The following is an 18,907-nucleotide window of genomic DNA, read 5'->3' on the forward strand; positions in this document are numbered from 1 at the left end:
AGGCAGACATTAAGATGGAGATGATTATGAAGGGTACATTTTCAGACGCCAAAAGTATGATGCCAAAAGTATGAATACAAAAGAAAATGGTCGCTAAGCTATGATTCTATATCTAGAAAACGTACCCGGACAGTACAAGATGACAATGATGACAATGGATGGAATATTTATCTGTATTTCTCCTTTTACTTTTTGGTATTTTGCATCACGATGTAAAATCATCAATATTAGACAATATTATTTCCTTCCCAAATCTAAGAATCACCAATTTCCAGAATTAGACTGTCAATTGGGAATTATAGTGTACATATGTGCATGTTGCCTATTACAATAGTTATGCAATAAAGTTCGATTGATTGATTGTATTGTGCAGCCGATCGTTCGCATATTTTTGATTAGAAGTTCTTTATCCCCGAAAATAATTTGGTGGAACATAGGATATTGAAGTTCTCTTTTTTCCACAACCAGCAGTCAGCAGGTGAGAATTAACTGGTTGTGGAAAACAGTCCAATATCAGAAGTTCTTGTGGAAAAAAAAAAGAAGAAAAGTCCAATATCAGAAGTTCTTGTGGAAAAAAGATGAAAAGTCCAATATCAGAAGTTCTTTATGTTTGAAATGTCCATTTCCTCGAGCCCCCAACAGTATCCTAATGCCGCACGCGCTGCGCCTATTTTCCAGGATGGACAGTACGAGGCTGCTGTTGGCGGCTGTGGTGGTGGCGGTGGTGGCCGCACAGGGAGCCACCAAGATTCCGTGTCAACCGAAAGCACCTTACGCCGTGGCGACCCAAAACACAGCGGCTTGCCCAAAGTAAGTACGTCCAGTTGTAGTAGTGCGGTCTGCGGTGTCTTTTTTTTTGTTAGCCTGTATGAAGGGTCTATTTCACTATTACCGCCAATACTTCACCCTATCTGATAGCCTCTGATAGGCTCCAGAGGTCATGTTTCCCTGCTCTGCAGTTTGAAAGGAGGCTGACAGAGGCTAAAACAGTGTCAATCTTTTGTCTAATCAATGATGCCACTTTACAAGCAGAAATGATCGAAATCGATCAGTTTATCAGTTCCCAAGTTCAGGAACATCATAAATGATATGATAACACATAAGATAGACACAAAAAAACCCTTAAAGCACTGGTGGTAAGGTACTTGTACAAGAACTTGAATATGGTATTATTGTAACCTTTGACCTCTGAACTCCAAATAATGATCTTGTATTGTTGTTGCATGTTGCTATGTAGTTTCTGTAGTTTTATGCTAGTTGAAGTCTAATGTTATGTAAGCGATGTGTCATTGTACCGTGTTTTTATGAATCCAGGAAGAGTAGGTTAGACTTTCAGGTCTAATCTTGTTTCTAATAAAACATCAAACATCCTCAGATATTTGAACTTTCACTGATGAAGATCTCTGAATCGACATCCCATGACATAACAGGTGATCTCGTTATGTTGAGCAGTTGAAATGTCGTATGTTGGTCTGTATTGTCATTATGCGTGTTGCAGTCATACGTATGAACGTCTTGTGTGGTGTAAACATGTACATGTACGCTCTTTGTTTCCATGTATGTATGTATGTATGTTTTTATGAATCCAGGAAGGGTAGATTACAGTTTCCAATCTAATGGATTTCTAATGCAATATCAAAAATTAAACTTGATAGCTAACTCACTCTGACTACTTCTACTTTGATGTTACTCATACAGGAGCCTGGCGACAGAAATCGGCGTCCAGAAAAAAGCAGCCGGCACGCTCAAGACAGCTGTAACTGCACAGATTCAACAGATAAATGCGAACAAGCAAGCTCTGGAGAGATCACTGCAGTACGAGAAGAAGAAGAGGTACAGCCGAGGGTTTACGTTTGACCGCGCTGTCTTGATTATATGGATGACATAAAGCATACCCACGCGCATCAATTGTCATCAGTTTCTCAAAAAAAGTTTGCGACCATACTTTTTTCTGGTTACGATTTTCAAATCGTAACCAGAAGCTGCAAAATAAGCGCATAGAAGCCGTACATGGCAAATGTCGATAACTTACTCCTTGTACAAAAAGTATTGAGCCCGGAGAGGAGTTTTAAAATATATTGTTCGGTATACCATGTATACTAAGTTCGGTCAGTTGTAAAACTTTCCGGATCACTTAGATTTCATAATGATGGTACTGTAATTCTTTTTGGCTCGGCTTTTTTTCTCACGCTCTCATCAGCTTCGCAATGCCCGGATGATATCATCCATAAAATCAAATCAGTACAGCCCTATGCGACAACTTACAAATTGAACCACTGGCATGTGTGGTCAATGTGTTTAAAATCCATCTGCCTTTTCTACTTTCCTATGAATCGCAATACTTAGAATATTGCAAAGAAATCGTCTTGTGGTGATTTCAACAGTGCTAGTCGTTCTGTCAGACTATGGTGAACGTAACTAACTGACAGTAAACCCATACCCGTCTATGCAAAATTCGAAGGGTTTCCCTTTAATCTACAATGCGAGTCATGTACAATACGACTGTTGAACCGTGTGGTTGTCTTATCATCAGGACGGATGCGGACAAAAAGGTTGCAGATATGAAAAAGAAGGTAGACGGCAAGCTGAAGACGGACGCGGCCAATGCTGCCAGGGCTGCCGCCGGGTCGCTACCGGCTATCAGTGACATGAAGAGGAAGCTGCAGGTCCTCAAGACAAAAGTACGTGTTCAGTTCTAAAGTTCCTGGGTCATGAGCGGATTGCGCCAAACTGCGCCATTTTAGCGAATTTGCGCCATGTTCCCTTGCGGTGACACTGGCGTGCGATGCATTTGCGTGGGAAGCCCCGATGAGCAGGATATTAGAAGTCGCAGTATATATTGCCACTCAGAATTTTTTTAAAGTACAATCATTGAAAAACATCAAAATGCATGTTCACTTAATATGATACTTGGTGCACCATAGGTAAGATATCTTAAAATACATGAATTTGAACTATTTTTCGAATGGCGACTTATCTTAAAGATCTCAAAAAATTGGCAATATCAGGCTACAAATTGCGCCACTTTGCGTATGCCTGGCGTGATTTGGCGCACATCAGTGAGAGACCCGCTCAAGAGGACTTTGCTTCATTTGACCAGACGTCATACCTACAAATGTTCAGCTAGTACTTGAATAAGCACAGATTGATATCTCTATTGGTCAGTGAAATGATTTTAAGACTGCTTTTCAATACACTTTGTTGTATCAACGCTGTATTTTCACAGAAAAATATTCTTATCTCAAATAAAACTCGTCTCAATAACTTTGTCAGGAACAAGTTACTGTCATTAGGTCTGTTGTTTTTCAAGGTCAATAATCTGGAAGCCAAGGCCGCTGGAGCTAGAACCGCCGCTACAGGTGCCAAACCCGGTACCACCACCGGTGCCAAACCCGGTACCACCACCGGTGCCAAACCCGGTACCACCACCGGTACCAACCCTGGTACCGCCACCGGTGCCAAACCCAGTACCACCACCGGTACCAACCCTGGTACCGCTACGGCTACGAAGCCTACCCACCCCAAAGGTTTGTACTGAAAACGGTTTCCACTGACATGGTGTAGCCCTGTAGTATGTTTACAAAATGGATGCGCTTGTAGTGGTCTTCTGGTTGTCGCGATAAACAATTATTACATGAGCAAGCATATATATGAATACATGACTGTGCATACACTCTCTACCACGACTGATCTATGGGTTGTTCTATGAACTTTGACCCGACTTCCCGTTAGTGTTGACGCGTATGGCATTCATATGCCAACGTCGGATGTGTTGACCGACAAGACCGTCACAAGTGACTACAAAATATTCGTTTCACGGAGGCAATGAATGACTAAATGAATAAATCATTCCATACATCTATTAGCAACAAGAAACTAAGTACCCCTTTTTGCACAAACAGAGAACCACTACATCAAAACAATTCAAAACTCTTAATTACACGTGAATAATTCAAAATGTTTGTCATCAAGTAATCTAAAACGTGGTTCCACATTATAATTGAGAAGGTAAGCTAATTCTACAAAACTGTCATAGAGGGAATAGACATTTTAGGTTTTACATGGATGAAAACATATGTCCTAATGTCTTCATCATGTAGTAACGTGCGGTATGCTGCTTCTTTTCTCGAGTTCTGAATATTTCCTCCCCTACTTTAGATTGTGGATGGATCCACAAAGATAACCCCAGTAAGAAGTCTGGCCTGTACAGCACCAAGTTACCAGGGGAGACTAGCTACGTCATCACCTACTGTGACATGGACACAGACGGTGGCGGATGGACCGTCATCCAGAGGCGTAATGCGGCCATACCGACGTTTGACAGGCAAGTACACCGGACAGTGGGAGCGAGCTGTTTACTATGTTTACCTTCACGGAAGGAGATCATATTGTTTTTTGTTCCGTTTCCTCTTCCTCTCCAAACAAATAAGGTCAATGACCTGGACCAGACAGCTGTCACCATGGCTACTGGTAAAGTAGCAGACACCCTGTGGGGTTCGATAACATTATGTAGCAAGTGGCAGGACAGAGCTGGAGGTGTGGTCACCGTATTAACAGAGCAGTCGTCTGTTAAGCTAGACAATGTGAATGTAAACATCAAACGTAAACATCTAGTTGTCAGAATTGTTCTTTTGTAGTAGAAGGCTTGGGGGGCTTCAAGCTGGGTTTTTTTTTAGCTTATTGATGGTTAAATATTGTTGTAATCCACATTTCAGCTGCATAAGTCATATGACCACATCGGGTATCCAATAAACTGAAAGAGAAAAGAAAGTCACCTCAAAATAATATCAATATATTATCTACGTAACATTATGTGTAGAGACAATTGAAAGAAAATTCTGTTGTGTCCAGGCCGTGGAACGATTACAAGAACGGATTCGGACAACCCATGTTATCCTACTGGTGGGGGCTGGAGAAGGTCTACAAGGTGACGAAAGGAGAGAACTTCCGACTGCGCATCGAAATGGTGGACACACAAGGCTTAAGGAAATACGCCGTCTATGATAACTTTAGGTCAGTACAGATGACAGGTTGTGACGTCTTGAAAGGGATCCAGGGTGGTAGTAGTGGCATGATCCTCAGTCACGGTAGCACGTTGTAGTCTGAGTACCAGCCTTTTTAGCTTTCGTCCGCTCCCCACGGATCCCGGCCGGTAGGGGATCGTGGGCAGCGGATTAAAGCTAAAAAGGCTGGTACTCAGACTAAGCACGTTGGCCTTGTGGTTAGATTGTTGAATCAGAAGGTACTGAGTTCGACCCCGTATATGGCCCCCTTGTTCCGCACTTGGGAAAGGCGTTTCATGACAATGTGAGAGACCCTTTTGAACACTCTTGTGGGAGAGAAAATCCTGTGTGCATGTGAGACTTCATTTAACACTTTTGTGGGACAAAAAGACCTGTGTGCGTGTGAGACCCATTTTCAACACATGTGTGGGAGAGAAAATCCTCTCTGTGTGTGAGACCCATTTTCAACACTTGTGTGTGAGAGAATAATTTGTCTCTATGTATGTGTAATATGCAACACTTGGCCCCCGATAGAATCGGCCCCCATGTTCTACACTTGGGAAAGGCGTTTCATGACAATGTCCTCACTCTACTCAGATATAAATATCGTGTTTGAGAAGAGCCACATCTCAAGCAGGTAAAGGAACCCACCACACTTATCGATAAGAGTAGGGCTAATGCTGGTGTGATTAGATAGAATAAATCTGCCCGTATATGCAGCTTGTACTGTTCAGTTCAAACCTGAGGTATTACACTATGAGGCTGTTTACCGGGTATGCAATGTGAACAAACAAACAAACAAACAAACAAACAAACAGACACACACAAACAAAGAAAGAAACAGTCAAGGCTCATATTGCCCTGAAAAACTCGACTTGTATTGCAAAGAAATACCATAGATCATCACATGATCTGTGAACTGTTCAACAGTTCAGGTCTAACATATTCATCTTTGCTCCTCTTTCAGAATTGACACTGAAAATAACAAGTACAAGTTGACCGTCGGGAAGTACTCGGGCAATGCCGGGAACGCCTTGATGACGCACAACGGAATGCCGTTTAGCACGAAAGACCGTGACACCGGCCCCTACAAACTAGACAGGTGGGCGCCATGATGGCTGTACATTAATTAAGTGTGGAGGACATAGACTGTCACTACGTAACGTCAGTTCAACAAGTGTCAAGACGTTCAACAAGTTGCTTTTATCAACTCCGAGAAAACGGAGGCTTCAGTTGGTGTTTGTTTATTGACAATGGTGTGTGTCCGCAGTTCCACAATAGGCGTTTGAATGTTAGGACTAACAGGAAGGTAGGTCAAAGTTGCCAGAAAGGTCTCAGAAAGGTTGCGTGAGTTGGCGCGAGTCCAGAGTGTTCCCCACCGCTCGGCAGGACGAACCGAGTCCAAGATGATTTATCCACTAGTTAGTTTATAAATTTATGGCCTCGATTAGTACTTGTTTACATGCCAATATCATATATGTCTGCATCTGTTGAATGTTGGACGAAGGTGTAACAATGTAGAAAAGTAGTCGTAATAATTTGGAATTCGTGCCCAAAATGAGCTTGTTTTCCTTTCCACGCGGTTTCTCTTCTAGTTGTGCAAAGGCCTACAAGGGAGGATGGTGGTACAATGACCATTGTTTCGACGCTAACCTGAACGGCTACTACAGCGCCAAAAGCCCCACCGGGAATGCTGGCTTCTGGCTGCCGTTCAACGGCTACAAAGGCCTGAAGGAGTCCACCATGATGATACGTCACATGAACTACAATCCCCCCAAGCCCGCTGCGGGGTAGAGAAGTCCATGTGTAACATCTTAATAATGGTCCCAATACGGGAGGAAATTCATGTTAGAAATTCGAAAAACAGCATGACTGAAAACGAGAGAAAATTCTAGTCAAGATAGCGTCTTATCGAATGATTCCATATGTCATTGTGAGTCTTTAAAAAATTCTGATAGACACAGATCATACAAAAGGAGTTTTCCCTCTGGACTAATACTGTCAGCTTGAAATTACGTCAAACACACTGGCGCAACTATTAATAAAAACATACGTATCAAGTGTTGTAGCAACGTTTTTTTTTGTGTGGCTCACTTGCAAACGCGTATCTCGTGTACTGTATAGCTACTACTGACGCCACGTTTCCATGAAGCCACCCTTGTTAGAAGCACGGTTCCAAACGTGTCTCCACCGGTACAGAATGATCTTATTGGTTTTTATGTCACGTAGTGAAGTCCTTCACAGAATGATGATAATGGACAGGTTTCCCCATAGGTTTTGCTACTTACGCTCAGTAATATGATTTACGAAAGGTTGATAACATCCACAAAGGAAGTCCCTGTAGCTCAGCTGGTAGCAGCCTCACAGTTGAGCTCCTGGTGACAATTAGTTGGTAAGTGGGAGACCTCGATTCACCCCTGGGTCAGGACATCTCGGTTGGGGCTGCACCCGTCTGTCGGAAGGGTCGTAAAATGGGGGCCCCGTGTTAGAGGAGGTGCCTCAAGAACGTTAAAGGGTAATGGTAACAACCCCCCCCCTAATTCATAGTAAACCCTGCTGCAAAAAAGCGATGAAACTGCCCTGTCTAATCATGCATTGGGCTGTAAACGAACACATTAAGGAGCAACACACATCTAGGGTGGTTTGCATAGTCAGTGTTTAGAGGTTAAAAAAAAGTAGCGTGGCATCAGGACTATGGTTAGTTTATATCCCAATCATCTCATTTCTGTTGTCACACTTGCTACATAGGACCTCTGCAGTAGGTAATTTATCAACTCGTCTCCGTGTAAATGGTGGTCATCTCTCAAGCAATACAAGCCAGATAGCAAAGAAACACATGAAACCCCTATCACACTGGACCCACGACACGTTGGCGGCGTCGCTGCGACGGGGTAATTTGACAGGGCTCTCAACGAAATTCATCGCTAAAGAACTCATCTTTTTACGTTTTGTGTGTTTTATTCATACTTGCATGTTTTGCATGACATTCCCATTCAATCATAATAATCCATCCTAAGTTCTCCACGTTTACAGACAATAAGAAAACTATTCTCCTCTTAACATCACAAAACCCACACATTACAGGAAAGTGGGATCATAAACTACATATGTTACTTAATGTATTCGAGTCCTTTAGTGGAAAACACTGCAAATGTAGATTTTCCTCATTATTCATGCAAAATAAGGAAGCAATTTGCATGATTTATACTTCATTATAGGTCCTACAGTCTACTGCAGTCTTATTACCTACGTTTAGAAATAGAAATGATTAACAAGCTAAGAAAGATCAAACATAATCTACTTCGAATGAAAATGACAGTGACGGGGGCCATTACCAATTGCCGGGCCTATTTAACCAGTTGCTGACGTCAAAATTTGTTTCAGGTCATGTGAGTTAAAATTCTGGACTCCAGAAATTTAACTCGAATCGCGACGTTTCTACTTGAGAAGGATCGGGGGACAGATAGAAAGCTTCTTGGTAAGAGCTGTACCTTGTGTGCTGAAATAACGTACAAAATCTCTACAAAAATGTACTGTGACCGGAACTAAGTTGGAAGTATAGACTAAGGTTCGCTGGGTCTGTCCTCAGCCGGCTTGTGGCGGATCTTCATTTCCACATGCGGGATGGGTTTGTAGCCTCGCCATGGCACCCAGCTCACAGATGACAGGTTAGCCTCTGCCTCTGCAGGGAAGACCCAATGGAGAAACAGTGAGAAGCAGCCCGACTAAATCAAGCTTTAAATCAAGCTGTGTGGCAACATGGTAAGGATAAGAGTATAGTCTTTTTTGCCACTGCTATCTACAGTTACTAAACTACCGCCTTCTTCGCAAAATAATTAATGAGTAATTGATTACATATTATAAGTAATTAGTAATGAGCAATTTTCTGCGTAACGTTACCAAACTGGTGAAAGAATATTTGAAGGAACAGAAAACGACTTGACCTTCTAAGAAACTGTTTTCTACTGCATTTGTTATAATATACATCTCGTTACCTTTAGTGTATTCTCCATTCAGATTAGCATCGAAGCACTTGGCGTACCACCACCCCCCGCGGTAAGCCCTGGCGCAGTTGCCGCTGGCCAGAGTGTCATGCTCCCTGTCCCTGGTGCTGAACGGCTGGTTCCGGTGGACGAACATGGCGTCACCAGCCGTGCCGCTGAACTGACCCAGCTTCAACCTGGGGAACACACGGGTGGGCAGAGTGGTGTCAAATTACACATGAAGTGCGTCATGCATAACTTCCAAATCACGGCTTTAGGAGATTATTTCGTTTTGTTTCTACATGGAAACCCATTCTATTGCTTTGTATATAGGAGAGTCATGACTAAGGATTATACTTAATATGTTCTTAATTGCTCATGAGAACTGGCCTTTGCATAATACACCTCGGCATATGGACGTGACACAAATTGGACGATAATGGGTACAGCACGATAAAAGATACCGCTACGTTACTAATATTTCACTCTAACGATGAGGGAAATAAGACTCAGTATTGCTGACCCAAAGTGGAAGCCCTGACTGTGTGTGCAGAAAAGCCAAACTAATGTATAAAATAAATAGGGCGGTTGATTAGAAACGTTCGCATTACAGCGCATTTATTTATGGTTTATTACTCATTGTGCAAGTGGCCTGATTCCTATAAATTGTCATAAACGAATATAATCCTCACCTCAGATCCATAGCAAATGTGATATAGAATACCCACAAAACCAACTTTGAAGATTGCAGAAATCACACAACGAGATTTTACAGAAGCGCTGAAGGCACTGTAGTCATTAGATCGTTATCTGAGACTTGACCCAAAATGAATGGTGACTGAAAAGAATTCTGCCTACTGATATTTTGAGTCCGCTCCCAGGACCCGGAACATGTCGTAATGCGCATGCGCCCGCTCGTCCTCAGTCATGCGCAGTTCAACCCTTAGTTCGTAGTCGCCATGTTTGGTCAGCTGGTGGAGGGCGTGGTTTCCTGGGAGGAAACATCACTTTGATGGTTTAAAATCATAAACTACGACAAACACAACATCACTTTACAGGTTAATCTTAAAACTTGTAAACTACGACAAAGCAAAGATTGCTTTGCCGATCCGTAGCAATAGAATTTAAATCAAGTCTGAACCCTTTTGTGAATTGTTTTAAAGTAGAAATATCAGATTTCATTGTCAAAGATACTCACATCAAATAATTTTCACTCTCAAAGTTTTTGGAAAAAAAGAAAGAAATTATGTAACTTCTTTCTTCTTTAGTTACCTTTCACAACATTTTCGGTCAATCCAGGCGTAACATTAAACGGTTCTATCGGTCTGCTCTCAGTAAGGGTTTGAAAGTAAGTTTTCACATACGACTATCGCTAGATGTGCCTGGGGCTTTAGAACCCATAGATGGTAAATAAGAGAGTAAACTGTCTCACCTATCCAGTATTCTCCATCAGGGTTTCCAAAACCTCTTCTGTATTCGTCCCATGTCTTGAAGAAGTCAACCTAGAAGGACACAGAAACAGACGTGTGACTAAGACATGACTAACGTTATCCTCCCTTCCTCAGGTTTGGAGCCCTGGTTTCTGTTCTGACAACCTTTCTGGACTCGCCTGCTTTGCTTCAGACTAACAGCATCAAAACAAAAGTCCGTTTTACACAAACCTCCGTAAATCACCGGTGATATGGTGTTTGCAATGTTGGTTAAGGTGTTCGATACCATCTTAACCCTTCACCCGCTTTCCAGGAATAAAGAAATTCCTTTCAAACTTGTTTTCAAGTATGTCCAAGTTTATCATAACACTAGGCAGAATTGGAAATCGCCCTGTCGCCACATAATTGAGAATCAATATACAATGATTCAAAATCAATCAAAAAGGGATTTTCAGCAATAGAAGAATGTTCACCGCTTTGCGCTTTTTTTGTGCCATTTTCCAATTGCGATTTTTTTCATATTAAGAAAATCGTAATTTTAGGTGAGAAATTGATTGGCGAAATTTTGGCGCAATGAGAAAGCCGCTTTAAAACCAAACATGAGTCCTTCATCCGTTTGGCGAGAACAGTGTCTCGCCTGTGTAGAATATCTCTTTCTTCCAAATGTTCCCACCTGTTTGTCGCCATGAGCCTCGCGTCTCCTCTGTATGACGGTCCATGGTCCTCCCGGGCTGCTGAAGTCACAGAACGCCGTGTAGTCCTGGCCGTCAGGGAGAACCATGGTCTTCACGCCGCTCTCTTCGCCCGCAGTATCTTTCTTCAACAACGTACAATCTGCCAATGGAAATCAATGCAAACAGGGCAGTAAGAAAGAGCAAACAAAAAGCGCTCCCTGGTGGAAGACACAATAACTGCAGTGTGGAAATGCACGCAGTTACTTACCGACAGACAGACACAACATAAATAATACTCCAGGGTGCCGTAAGGATGCTACTGAAATCCTGGTTGCTTTTTGATTTTCACCAAAATTAAAGCAGACTTACTACAGAAGTCATACAAGGAAATTAGGGAAATAAATTGCGTATGTCTATGATACACACATGACACACAGACTACACACAAACATTATGATCAGAAAGGAATAACAAATGATCTCGAGTCCAGTTCTACTTTCACGACACTGAGAGTGGAATATCTAAGTAGGGTGATCAATTCTAGGCAGCTTGAAACAACACTTGAGTTAAATCTATGTTATATGATATGAGTCATATCTAGACAGAGGTCATATATATAACATACGGTACTATTTACCCGTGTCGTTGAGATGGTTATAGTTCCACTGGTTAACAGGCGTCAAACAAGATTCTATTTTGGAGGATTCGATCGCTCGTTATCTCACTTTGACGACTACCGTAGGTATGCTAGACCGCAGGTGGCTCTCACCTCTAAACTCCGCTGTTGGCTGCTCGGTTCCGGTCGGCACGGGTCCTGGTGTCCCCGCTGTTGTGGTCGGACTGCCGGCTGTTTCCGACGGACCTTTGTCTGATTCAGTTTCCGTCTTTTTATCTGCACATAGGAATATATTTTGAGCAAAGAACAAATGTTATTATGTAGAATAACCATTCACACATTCTAAAAATAACCAGGATGCATATCTAAGATACCTTCGAATTGGTAAAGGTGTTCAGCTGTAAAAACAGAACAATTCAAAAATCAATTCAAATAATTTTGGACACGTTGACATTTTGCTGACAAAATCCTAGTCTCATCCATGTTGATCTTCGTTTTCTTGGACAAGTGCACATAAATCCCGAAGATTGAAAGTTCTAAAGGAATAAATGAATTGCGCCTGGGTGCCATCCTCCGTAGTAACCGCTGGCTAAAAAAAAATAAAATCAAGAAGATGGCTATCAAGCGTTTTTTTGTGCCAGCGGCTACTACGGAGGATGGTACCCAGGTTACAAATTTTTGCCGGTTTGCGCCAATTCGGAAAGCCTTCCGCAAGTTGGGCCTGTGAGATATCCGCTTAACCCAACGACATGTGAGACGGACATGGCGTACCTATCAGCTGACTTATGGCTGTGTTGAGGTTCTTGATCTGGTCCTGTAGTTGTCTCATCTTTGCTGTCTGTCCCTGAAGCTGCTCTCTCAAGCTCTCATTGGAGTCCTCTAAATTCTGTGTGTGGAACTGGATCTCTGTTATCTCGTTCTCTACCGCTAGGCGCGCTGCTTCCTCCTGGAGGACGAAGAAAGAAATAAGGACAAATGGATGAATTCGGTCCCAACGGGATTTAAAGTACAGGTCATCTTGGCCTAGATCTAGATAAAGGGTAAAGGTCGAACTTCAGACTGAGGACGAAGCATGACGCTTTTTCCGTAGCTAGTAGTGCAATGCGGCCTCGCGCTCTTCTCGATACGTGTGTTGGGTTCTTCTACGTGCAGAAGTTTGGCGCTAACGCCTAAAGCGCCACCATCCGAAAGCGTCACCATCCGAAATGGAGAACGCAATCCCTTACATCATGTCCGAGCTGGGGCCGACCCTAAAATTGAACTCCATCCCACGGACCCACGGAATTTAATCCATATGGCCTCGCAGTGAGTCTGCATTGCGCTTGCACAATGAGGACATCCCTTTTAACTTTACACTAAAAAACAACAACAAGAATATCATACTTATATAGCCGTCGTTACTAAGACAAGACTTTCATACTTTGGAAAATTTGTGTTTTCAGGGGGTAAGGAGGAATATTGACTAATATGATGCACAATCTTTGGGAAACATTTCGAATACGTCAGTTGTAAAGGCTAGCATCAGCTGACGACGATAAGAGGTCATGAAACTCTGGGTGTATATCAGAACAGCATAAAGAATCTCTCCTACCTTCAGCAGCTTGTTTTTATTTTCCATAAAAGTCTCAGACCGCCTTTCCTCGGCCATGTCAATCGCTGAAGGAAATGTGAAATACATAATCAGTTACATTTTGAAAATAAACCGCCAGGTGGCGTGATTACCCGAGGCTGAATCCGCACCAGGATGTTCGGAACGACAATGCCCTTTTCTTTGTTATAGTTTACATCAAAGTTTGCTCAATCTGCTGAAATGTGCTACGCATGCATTGGTAGTAGTACTAACTTGATGAAAGTATGAAAATGCCAAGTTGCTAGTCATACATCAAATTCACCTGTAATGGAATCTCTAATTTATATTTTCAGATTCCATTCTTTAATTACGGTATTTACAGTTTCTCAATTTGGTTGTACTATAATACTTGGCACAAAATGTAGACACTTAGTTTCGGTCGATTCCTCTCCGCAATTTATACGTTATGAAACGCATTATATCATATATCACATATCTGTCCGATGTTTGTTTGACGACAAGCATTGTATACCACTGAAAAGCTTGATTTTTTCCATTTTAAAATGATACCATGTATGTTTTGATTACGGTTGTGCTTGTATAACAAATTTTGTTATTATAAAGACCAGTAATCAAGCTTTCCAATCATACATGATACTACACAATCAAGCATGTAATAAAAAGATATGATTGATCAAATTTAACTTTCTGAAGTTTTTGAAACGTGCAGAGCTGATGCCTTACCTTGGTCCAAGTTTTCCATGCGGTTCTGTAGATCTGTGAGGTGTTTCCGGGGGGAGTCGGTCTGCTGACATCCGCCGGCAGGCTTCTCCACCAGGAGGGAGTACCGACAGCTGCCGCCATGTTCGGTCACTTCATAGTTGGGAATCGGATCCGTTTGGGCCGAAGAAAGAGCGAGAATTCCGCAGAAGAAGAGAGATACGTGCCGATACCTCGCCATCTTTTTCTTGATACAAAGTACACACAGTGCACTGTGGCTGAAGGAGTAGTGCTCGGGATGGAGGTTGTGATAGGGGTAGCTGGGGTCTGGATCGGGATACCAAGTCGCTACGGCATTAGCAGACCATTCTGTTTAGCTTCCGAAGTTTACCACCAGTAATACACATCCTACAATAGGTAGAGGTGTATTTTCGCAATTTGTTCATCCAGACCTTTCAATACAGTGGTCATTGTAATACGTGTTAGGCACAAGAAACAGAGGTATGAATTAATTTTTTTCAAATTGAAATATATTCCGCAAACAGAGATACAGAACCGATGGTCCCTTCAGTGAATTATAGCCTCAATGTTGTGACTAAGAAGTCTTCTTAACGACTAGTCTAAAAACCCCTGTGAGCCTCGGACTGGAGGTAACGTTCGTTGTCCCTGAACTATTGAATATTTGTCCAGTTTATCAGAGCTCCACAGATTAGGCCTGTGTACAGACGTGATTACCTTCCCATTGTTTGTTCGGCTCGAGAAGATACAAATCTGATTCCACAACAATAGGTGTTATAGGATGAGGGTGCATAGACCAACAAACGTTTTTCAGTACACATGTGACCTCTTGTCAGTCAGAGACAGAGACCTCTCCAAACACACACACGTGACTGTACAAAATGTATTCCCTGGTCCTAATTATGATAACTAAATCCCATGTTCCACTAGAGCTGCGACCTGAAACTTGGCAGATCGGTCAACGAGTTTCATAAAAAGGTGAAGCATGATGCTCTTTCATGTAGCTAGTGGTAGTGCAATGCGGCTTTGCCACGGCTCACGTATTTGACCAAGCACACCGGGTCACCCCTACTCTTCTCGATAAGTGTGTTGGGTTCGTGTAGAGGCTTGACGCTTGAGGCAAATGCCTGAAGCTCCCTCATACACGAGGCCGCCAGCTTTACGTCACCATCCGAATGACATATTTCTACGCTTTGTGTGATATTCCAGTTATGAAATAAAGAGTGACACTGATTCAATTTTGGTCGCAGTGAGGGCGCAGCACGATTGACGTCTACTGAAATGGTGGTATAAGCCAGGATGTGGCATTTCTTCGCTTTTACAGACTGAGTAAATTCGAAATTTTAGTTGAGAAAACTTTGCTAAGATTCCAATTATATGGAGTTTTCATCAAGGAAAGGTTTGAATAATCTCCAAGCAGATGTAAGGATCCAGCTGGTGTCTCAGTGTTTGTCTCGTCTTGGGGACAATATTTACTATGTATTTCTCGTAGTGTGGCTTTTTGTAATGTTACAAAAAACACGTGTAAATCACTGACACTGAGCTGGATCCTTACATCTGCTTGGAGTTTACGGGTTGAATGGCATTGCATGGAATGTGCCGACATCTGTATCTGTATCTGTTTCTGTATCTGTATCTATATAGCCGGTATAACCGCCATTAGGCGTAACACACCAGCTTTGCAGGCACGCGGCGCGGCAGCAGCTGGTCATATTACACCAAACGGTCTGTTACACCTAGTCTTTGCATATCTGACTGCAACCGTTCTTTAAAGCTACTTAGTGAGGAAGCTCCTACAGTACTTGATGACAACGAGTTCCATTCTACTATGGTTCTCGGGAAATACGAATTTTTGAACACATCAATCCTTGGCTGATAACTCTGGTACTTAAAAGCATGACTATTTCTAGTCCTCTTCTGAGCTGGCATTAGATACTTATCAGTCGGTACGTCCACAAGTTTATTAGTCATCTTGTACATCATGCAAAGTCTGGACATTGTTCTCCTGTCCTCAAGTGACATCCATTGCAGATATGCTTTCATTTTTGTTACACTAGCGCCCCTGTCATAGTTGTTCGTGCAGAATCTGGCTGCTTGGTTCTGCACCCTCTCCAGTTTATCTCTATCCTTCTTTGTGTATGGATCCCAAACGGTTGCAGCATATTCAAGGTTTGGTCTTACTAGAGACGTGTATGCCAGTGCTTTTACCTTTGCTGGGCATGCCCACAAATTATGTTTGATCACTCCCAATGTCTGTTTAGCCTTAGTTGTTACTTCGTTGATATGGGTGTTCCATTTTAGCCCCGTTGTTAATGTAACGCCTAGGTACGGTTGGCTCTTTGTTGTTGCTAGAGCCTGTCCACAGAACTGGTATGTGGTTACAATTGGGTTTCGTTTCTTTGTTATGTGCATGATGTAACATTTTTATTTCCGGATTAAACTGCATGAGCCATTTGGTTTGCCATTCTTCGAGTGTGTTCAAATCTTCTTGTAAAAGCTGTGAATCACTCTATGCGGACAACTCTATGTATAACAGGCAGTCGTCGGCAAATAACCTCACATTTGAATCAAGCTGGCCTGGTAAGTCATTTATGTACAGGAGGAAGAGTAACGGTCCCAGAACGGTTCCCTGTGGTACGCCTGACGCAACTCTAACTGGAGCTGAGGCCTTGCCTTCTACCACTACCGTCTGTTCCGTATTGGTCAAGAAAGCCTTCAACCAATTTAGTGTGGTGTCTTGAATTCCGTAGTGCTCTAGTTTTGTGATGAGTCTGCTATGTGGGACTTTATCGAAAGCTTTAGTAAAATCAAGTATTGCTAGATCTACCTGTTTTTTTACTGTTTAGTGCGCCAGTTATGTCGTGAGCTGTCAATATAAGCTCATCCTCGTTCACCAGGACCCTTTCGCTCCACGTTACATCGCTCGCGCGAGCGATGTAACGTGGAGCGGAAGGGTCCTGGTGAACGAGGATGTATTAGCTGTGTTTCTGTGGATCGCTTTGCTCTGAATCCATGTTGGTAGTCAGTCAATATGTTGAAACTTTCTAAGTGTTTCATGACATGACTATGGATAATGTGTTCAAGTAGTTTGCAGGATATACAGGTCAGTGATACAGGTCGGTAGTTACCGGGGACCGCTCTATCTCCCTTTTTAAAAATGGCACATATATTTGCATCCCTCCAGTCTTTGGGAATTTCTCCTGTGTCTAAGGAGTGTTGGAAAATATTGGTTAACACAGGTGCTATTTCGGTGACTGTCATTTTGAGGAACCAAGGTGGTATGCCGACATTTTCGGCAGTTTGAATGCTTGGCGGATTCAGTCTTTTTCAAATAGCACGTCTTCCACTTTATGCTAGTAAATTGATCGCAAAATGTATGCTAAATCGAACTTATTCTGATATACAATGTATTGGAAAATCGGGTCTGTGATGAGAGCACTAGTTTTCTTTTTGTCTGAAAACGTCTGCCTGACATATTTGAATTCAATTCAGTGGCTTCTTCAAAATTGTATAAAGATCGAGCTTACTTCTTTCGTAATCGTAGAAGAGACTGTTTGAAACAAATGATTTTCCATCATATTTCACGAACAGTATTTACAAGTCCCTTCGCACACAGTTAATAGGGTATGTTAGGTGGCAAAACTATCAGTATATATAGACATATCTCATGTGTACACGTATTGTGACGTACTGCTGAAGCGGGTTGCATCTAACCGCCAAATTATTGTGGGAACTTTGCGAACTTTCTCTTGCCAATTTATCCTTGCGAACGTGACCTCCGTAAACAAAATGGCCGCATCCAGAATGTCACGTTTTCAGTGTCGGCTCCAAATCAGATACAAGACAACTTTTCTAGAAATCGTAGGGCTGCAGCTGAATAAAACAAGAACTCTGTAGAATGATTAAGATTCATCAAAAAGTGAATTGCAGTGATTACACCGCTTTGCGCCATTTTGCCATCTGCGAATTATGTTAGCTTCTCAAAAGAGTCGCAATTTCACGCCACTGATTAGCGCGATTTGAAACCATTTTGCGACATACCAGCCTTAGTCAGCGTCTTGCCTTAGGATGTCAATGAGAGTTGTGCGCCGTCTTCATGGGTTCCGCTTTCCTTAACTGTGTTGTCTGTAGATTGGTAATGTCGTACTGGGCATAGCATGCCATTGGGAGGCCATGATACTTCAGGTTTCAAGGGCTGCAGTTGTACGGTGCGTAAGTTTGACAGTTATACCTCCAATGCAACTACTCACAACTCCCAGTTTTAAAAAGAATACAAAAGCACGTCAGATAGATGTCTATAATGACCACGTGTTTATTTCTCTCATAGCATAACCTGTTACAACTGGTAAGAAACTGACATTATTATTGTGTTAGTCTGCGGCATTTCTAATTTACGTTACAGCTAAAATCCGAGAACATATCAGAACGTTAACTTTGCAATGAAGAATCAAAGTGTGCATCATAAAGCCCACACACTATACAACAAAGCCTTTAGGTCGAATCTTCATCTCTGTGCGCTTGAGGCTGTGGTTTCCTCTCCATGGCAGCCAGGTGACTCCCCTCCCCAGGTTCCCCGAGCCTTGGTACAGTCCGTTCAGGTTAGTCTGGACACAGCCTGGGTAATACCACCAGCCTCCTCTGTACAGGGGAGGCAGGGCAGGGAAGAAAATGGTTTAACATGAGGATACAAAAGTAGTTACCTTCGTCGACGAAATTTTCGTCGAGAAGGTTATTCGATGATGCTTGTCTGTGTGTCTGTTAGTGAACAGAATAAGTCGAGAACGCCTGGATGGTTTGTTGTCGTAGTTGGTGTGTCGGTGTGTATGTGGGAAATCTCAAGATGATTAGATTTTGGGCGAAGTGTTTTGCATAATTAACGAGAAAAGTGTAAAA

At 42.5% G+C, this 18,907-nt stretch overlaps 3 protein-coding genes across 4 annotated transcripts in view; 1 reads left to right on the top strand and 2 right to left on the bottom strand.

Annotated features, from left to right (window-relative positions):
- Positions 1-649: 649 nt before the first annotated feature.
- Positions 650-7,064, top strand: LOC136425252 (techylectin-5B-like). The gene is made up of 8 exons (XM_066414068.1): positions 650-810; positions 1,699-1,833; positions 2,534-2,681; positions 3,311-3,527; positions 4,159-4,324; positions 4,852-5,013; positions 5,971-6,105; positions 6,599-7,064. The coding sequence occupies exons 1-8, from the start codon at positions 650-652 to the stop codon at positions 6,795-6,797; spliced, it is 1,323 nt and encodes a 440-aa protein (XP_066270165.1). The 3' UTR covers positions 6,798-7,064.
- An 877-nt stretch (positions 7,065-7,941) lies between these two features.
- Positions 7,942-14,624, bottom strand: LOC136425253 (ficolin-3-like). The gene is made up of 9 exons (XM_066414069.1): positions 14,021-14,624; positions 13,298-13,362; positions 12,478-12,652; positions 11,860-11,982; positions 11,090-11,250; positions 10,419-10,488; positions 9,845-9,977; positions 8,999-9,183; positions 7,942-8,685 (listed from the first exon to the last, which is right to left on the bottom strand). Exons 1-9 carry the CDS (start codon positions 14,235-14,237, stop codon positions 8,567-8,569), a joined length of 1,248 nt encoding a protein of 415 aa, XP_066270166.1. The 5' UTR covers positions 14,238-14,624; the 3' UTR covers positions 7,942-8,566.
- A 3,678-nt stretch (positions 14,625-18,302) lies between these two features.
- LOC136424924 (microfibril-associated glycoprotein 4-like) overlaps positions 18,303-18,907 on the bottom strand; it is a 41,652-nt gene continuing 41,047 nt past the window's right edge. For both annotated transcript variants that reach the window (XM_066413573.1, XM_066413575.1), the window contains exon 8: positions 18,303-18,652. In XM_066413573.1, the coding sequence (XP_066269670.1) occupies positions 18,490-18,652 (163 nt within the window). In that variant the 3' untranslated portion in view covers positions 18,303-18,489. The remainder of the gene's footprint in view (positions 18,653-18,907) is intronic.

Source organism: Branchiostoma lanceolatum, chromosome 19 (genome assembly GCF_035083965.1).
Source record: "Branchiostoma lanceolatum isolate klBraLanc5 chromosome 19, klBraLanc5.hap2, whole genome shotgun sequence".
Classification (NCBI taxonomy): domain Eukaryota; kingdom Metazoa; phylum Chordata; class Leptocardii; order Amphioxiformes; family Branchiostomatidae; genus Branchiostoma; species Branchiostoma lanceolatum.

Coding starts and splice junctions, on each gene's coding strand:
- LOC136425252 (XM_066414068.1), top strand. CDS start 650: ATGCCGCACGCGCTGCGCCTATTTTCCAGGATGGACAGTACGAGGCTG. Junction 1,834..2,533: donor CAGTACGAGAAGAAGAAGAG/GTACAGCCGAGG, acceptor TCTTATCATCAG/GACGGATGCGGACAAAAAGG. Junction 6,106..6,598: donor GGCCCCTACAAACTAGACAG/GTGGGCGCCATG, acceptor TTTCTCTTCTAG/TTGTGCAAAGGCCTACAAGG.
- LOC136425253 (XM_066414069.1), bottom strand. CDS start 14,237: ATGGCGAGGTATCGGCACGTATCTCTCTTCTTCTGCGGAATTCTCGCT. Junction 13,363..14,020: donor CATGGAAAACTTGGACCAAG/GTAAGGCATCAG, acceptor CATTTCCTTCAG/CGATTGACATGGCCGAGGAA. Junction 9,978..10,418: donor TGATGGAGAATACTGGATAG/GTGAGACAGTTT, acceptor GTTTCCTCCCAG/GAAACCACGCCCTCCACCAG.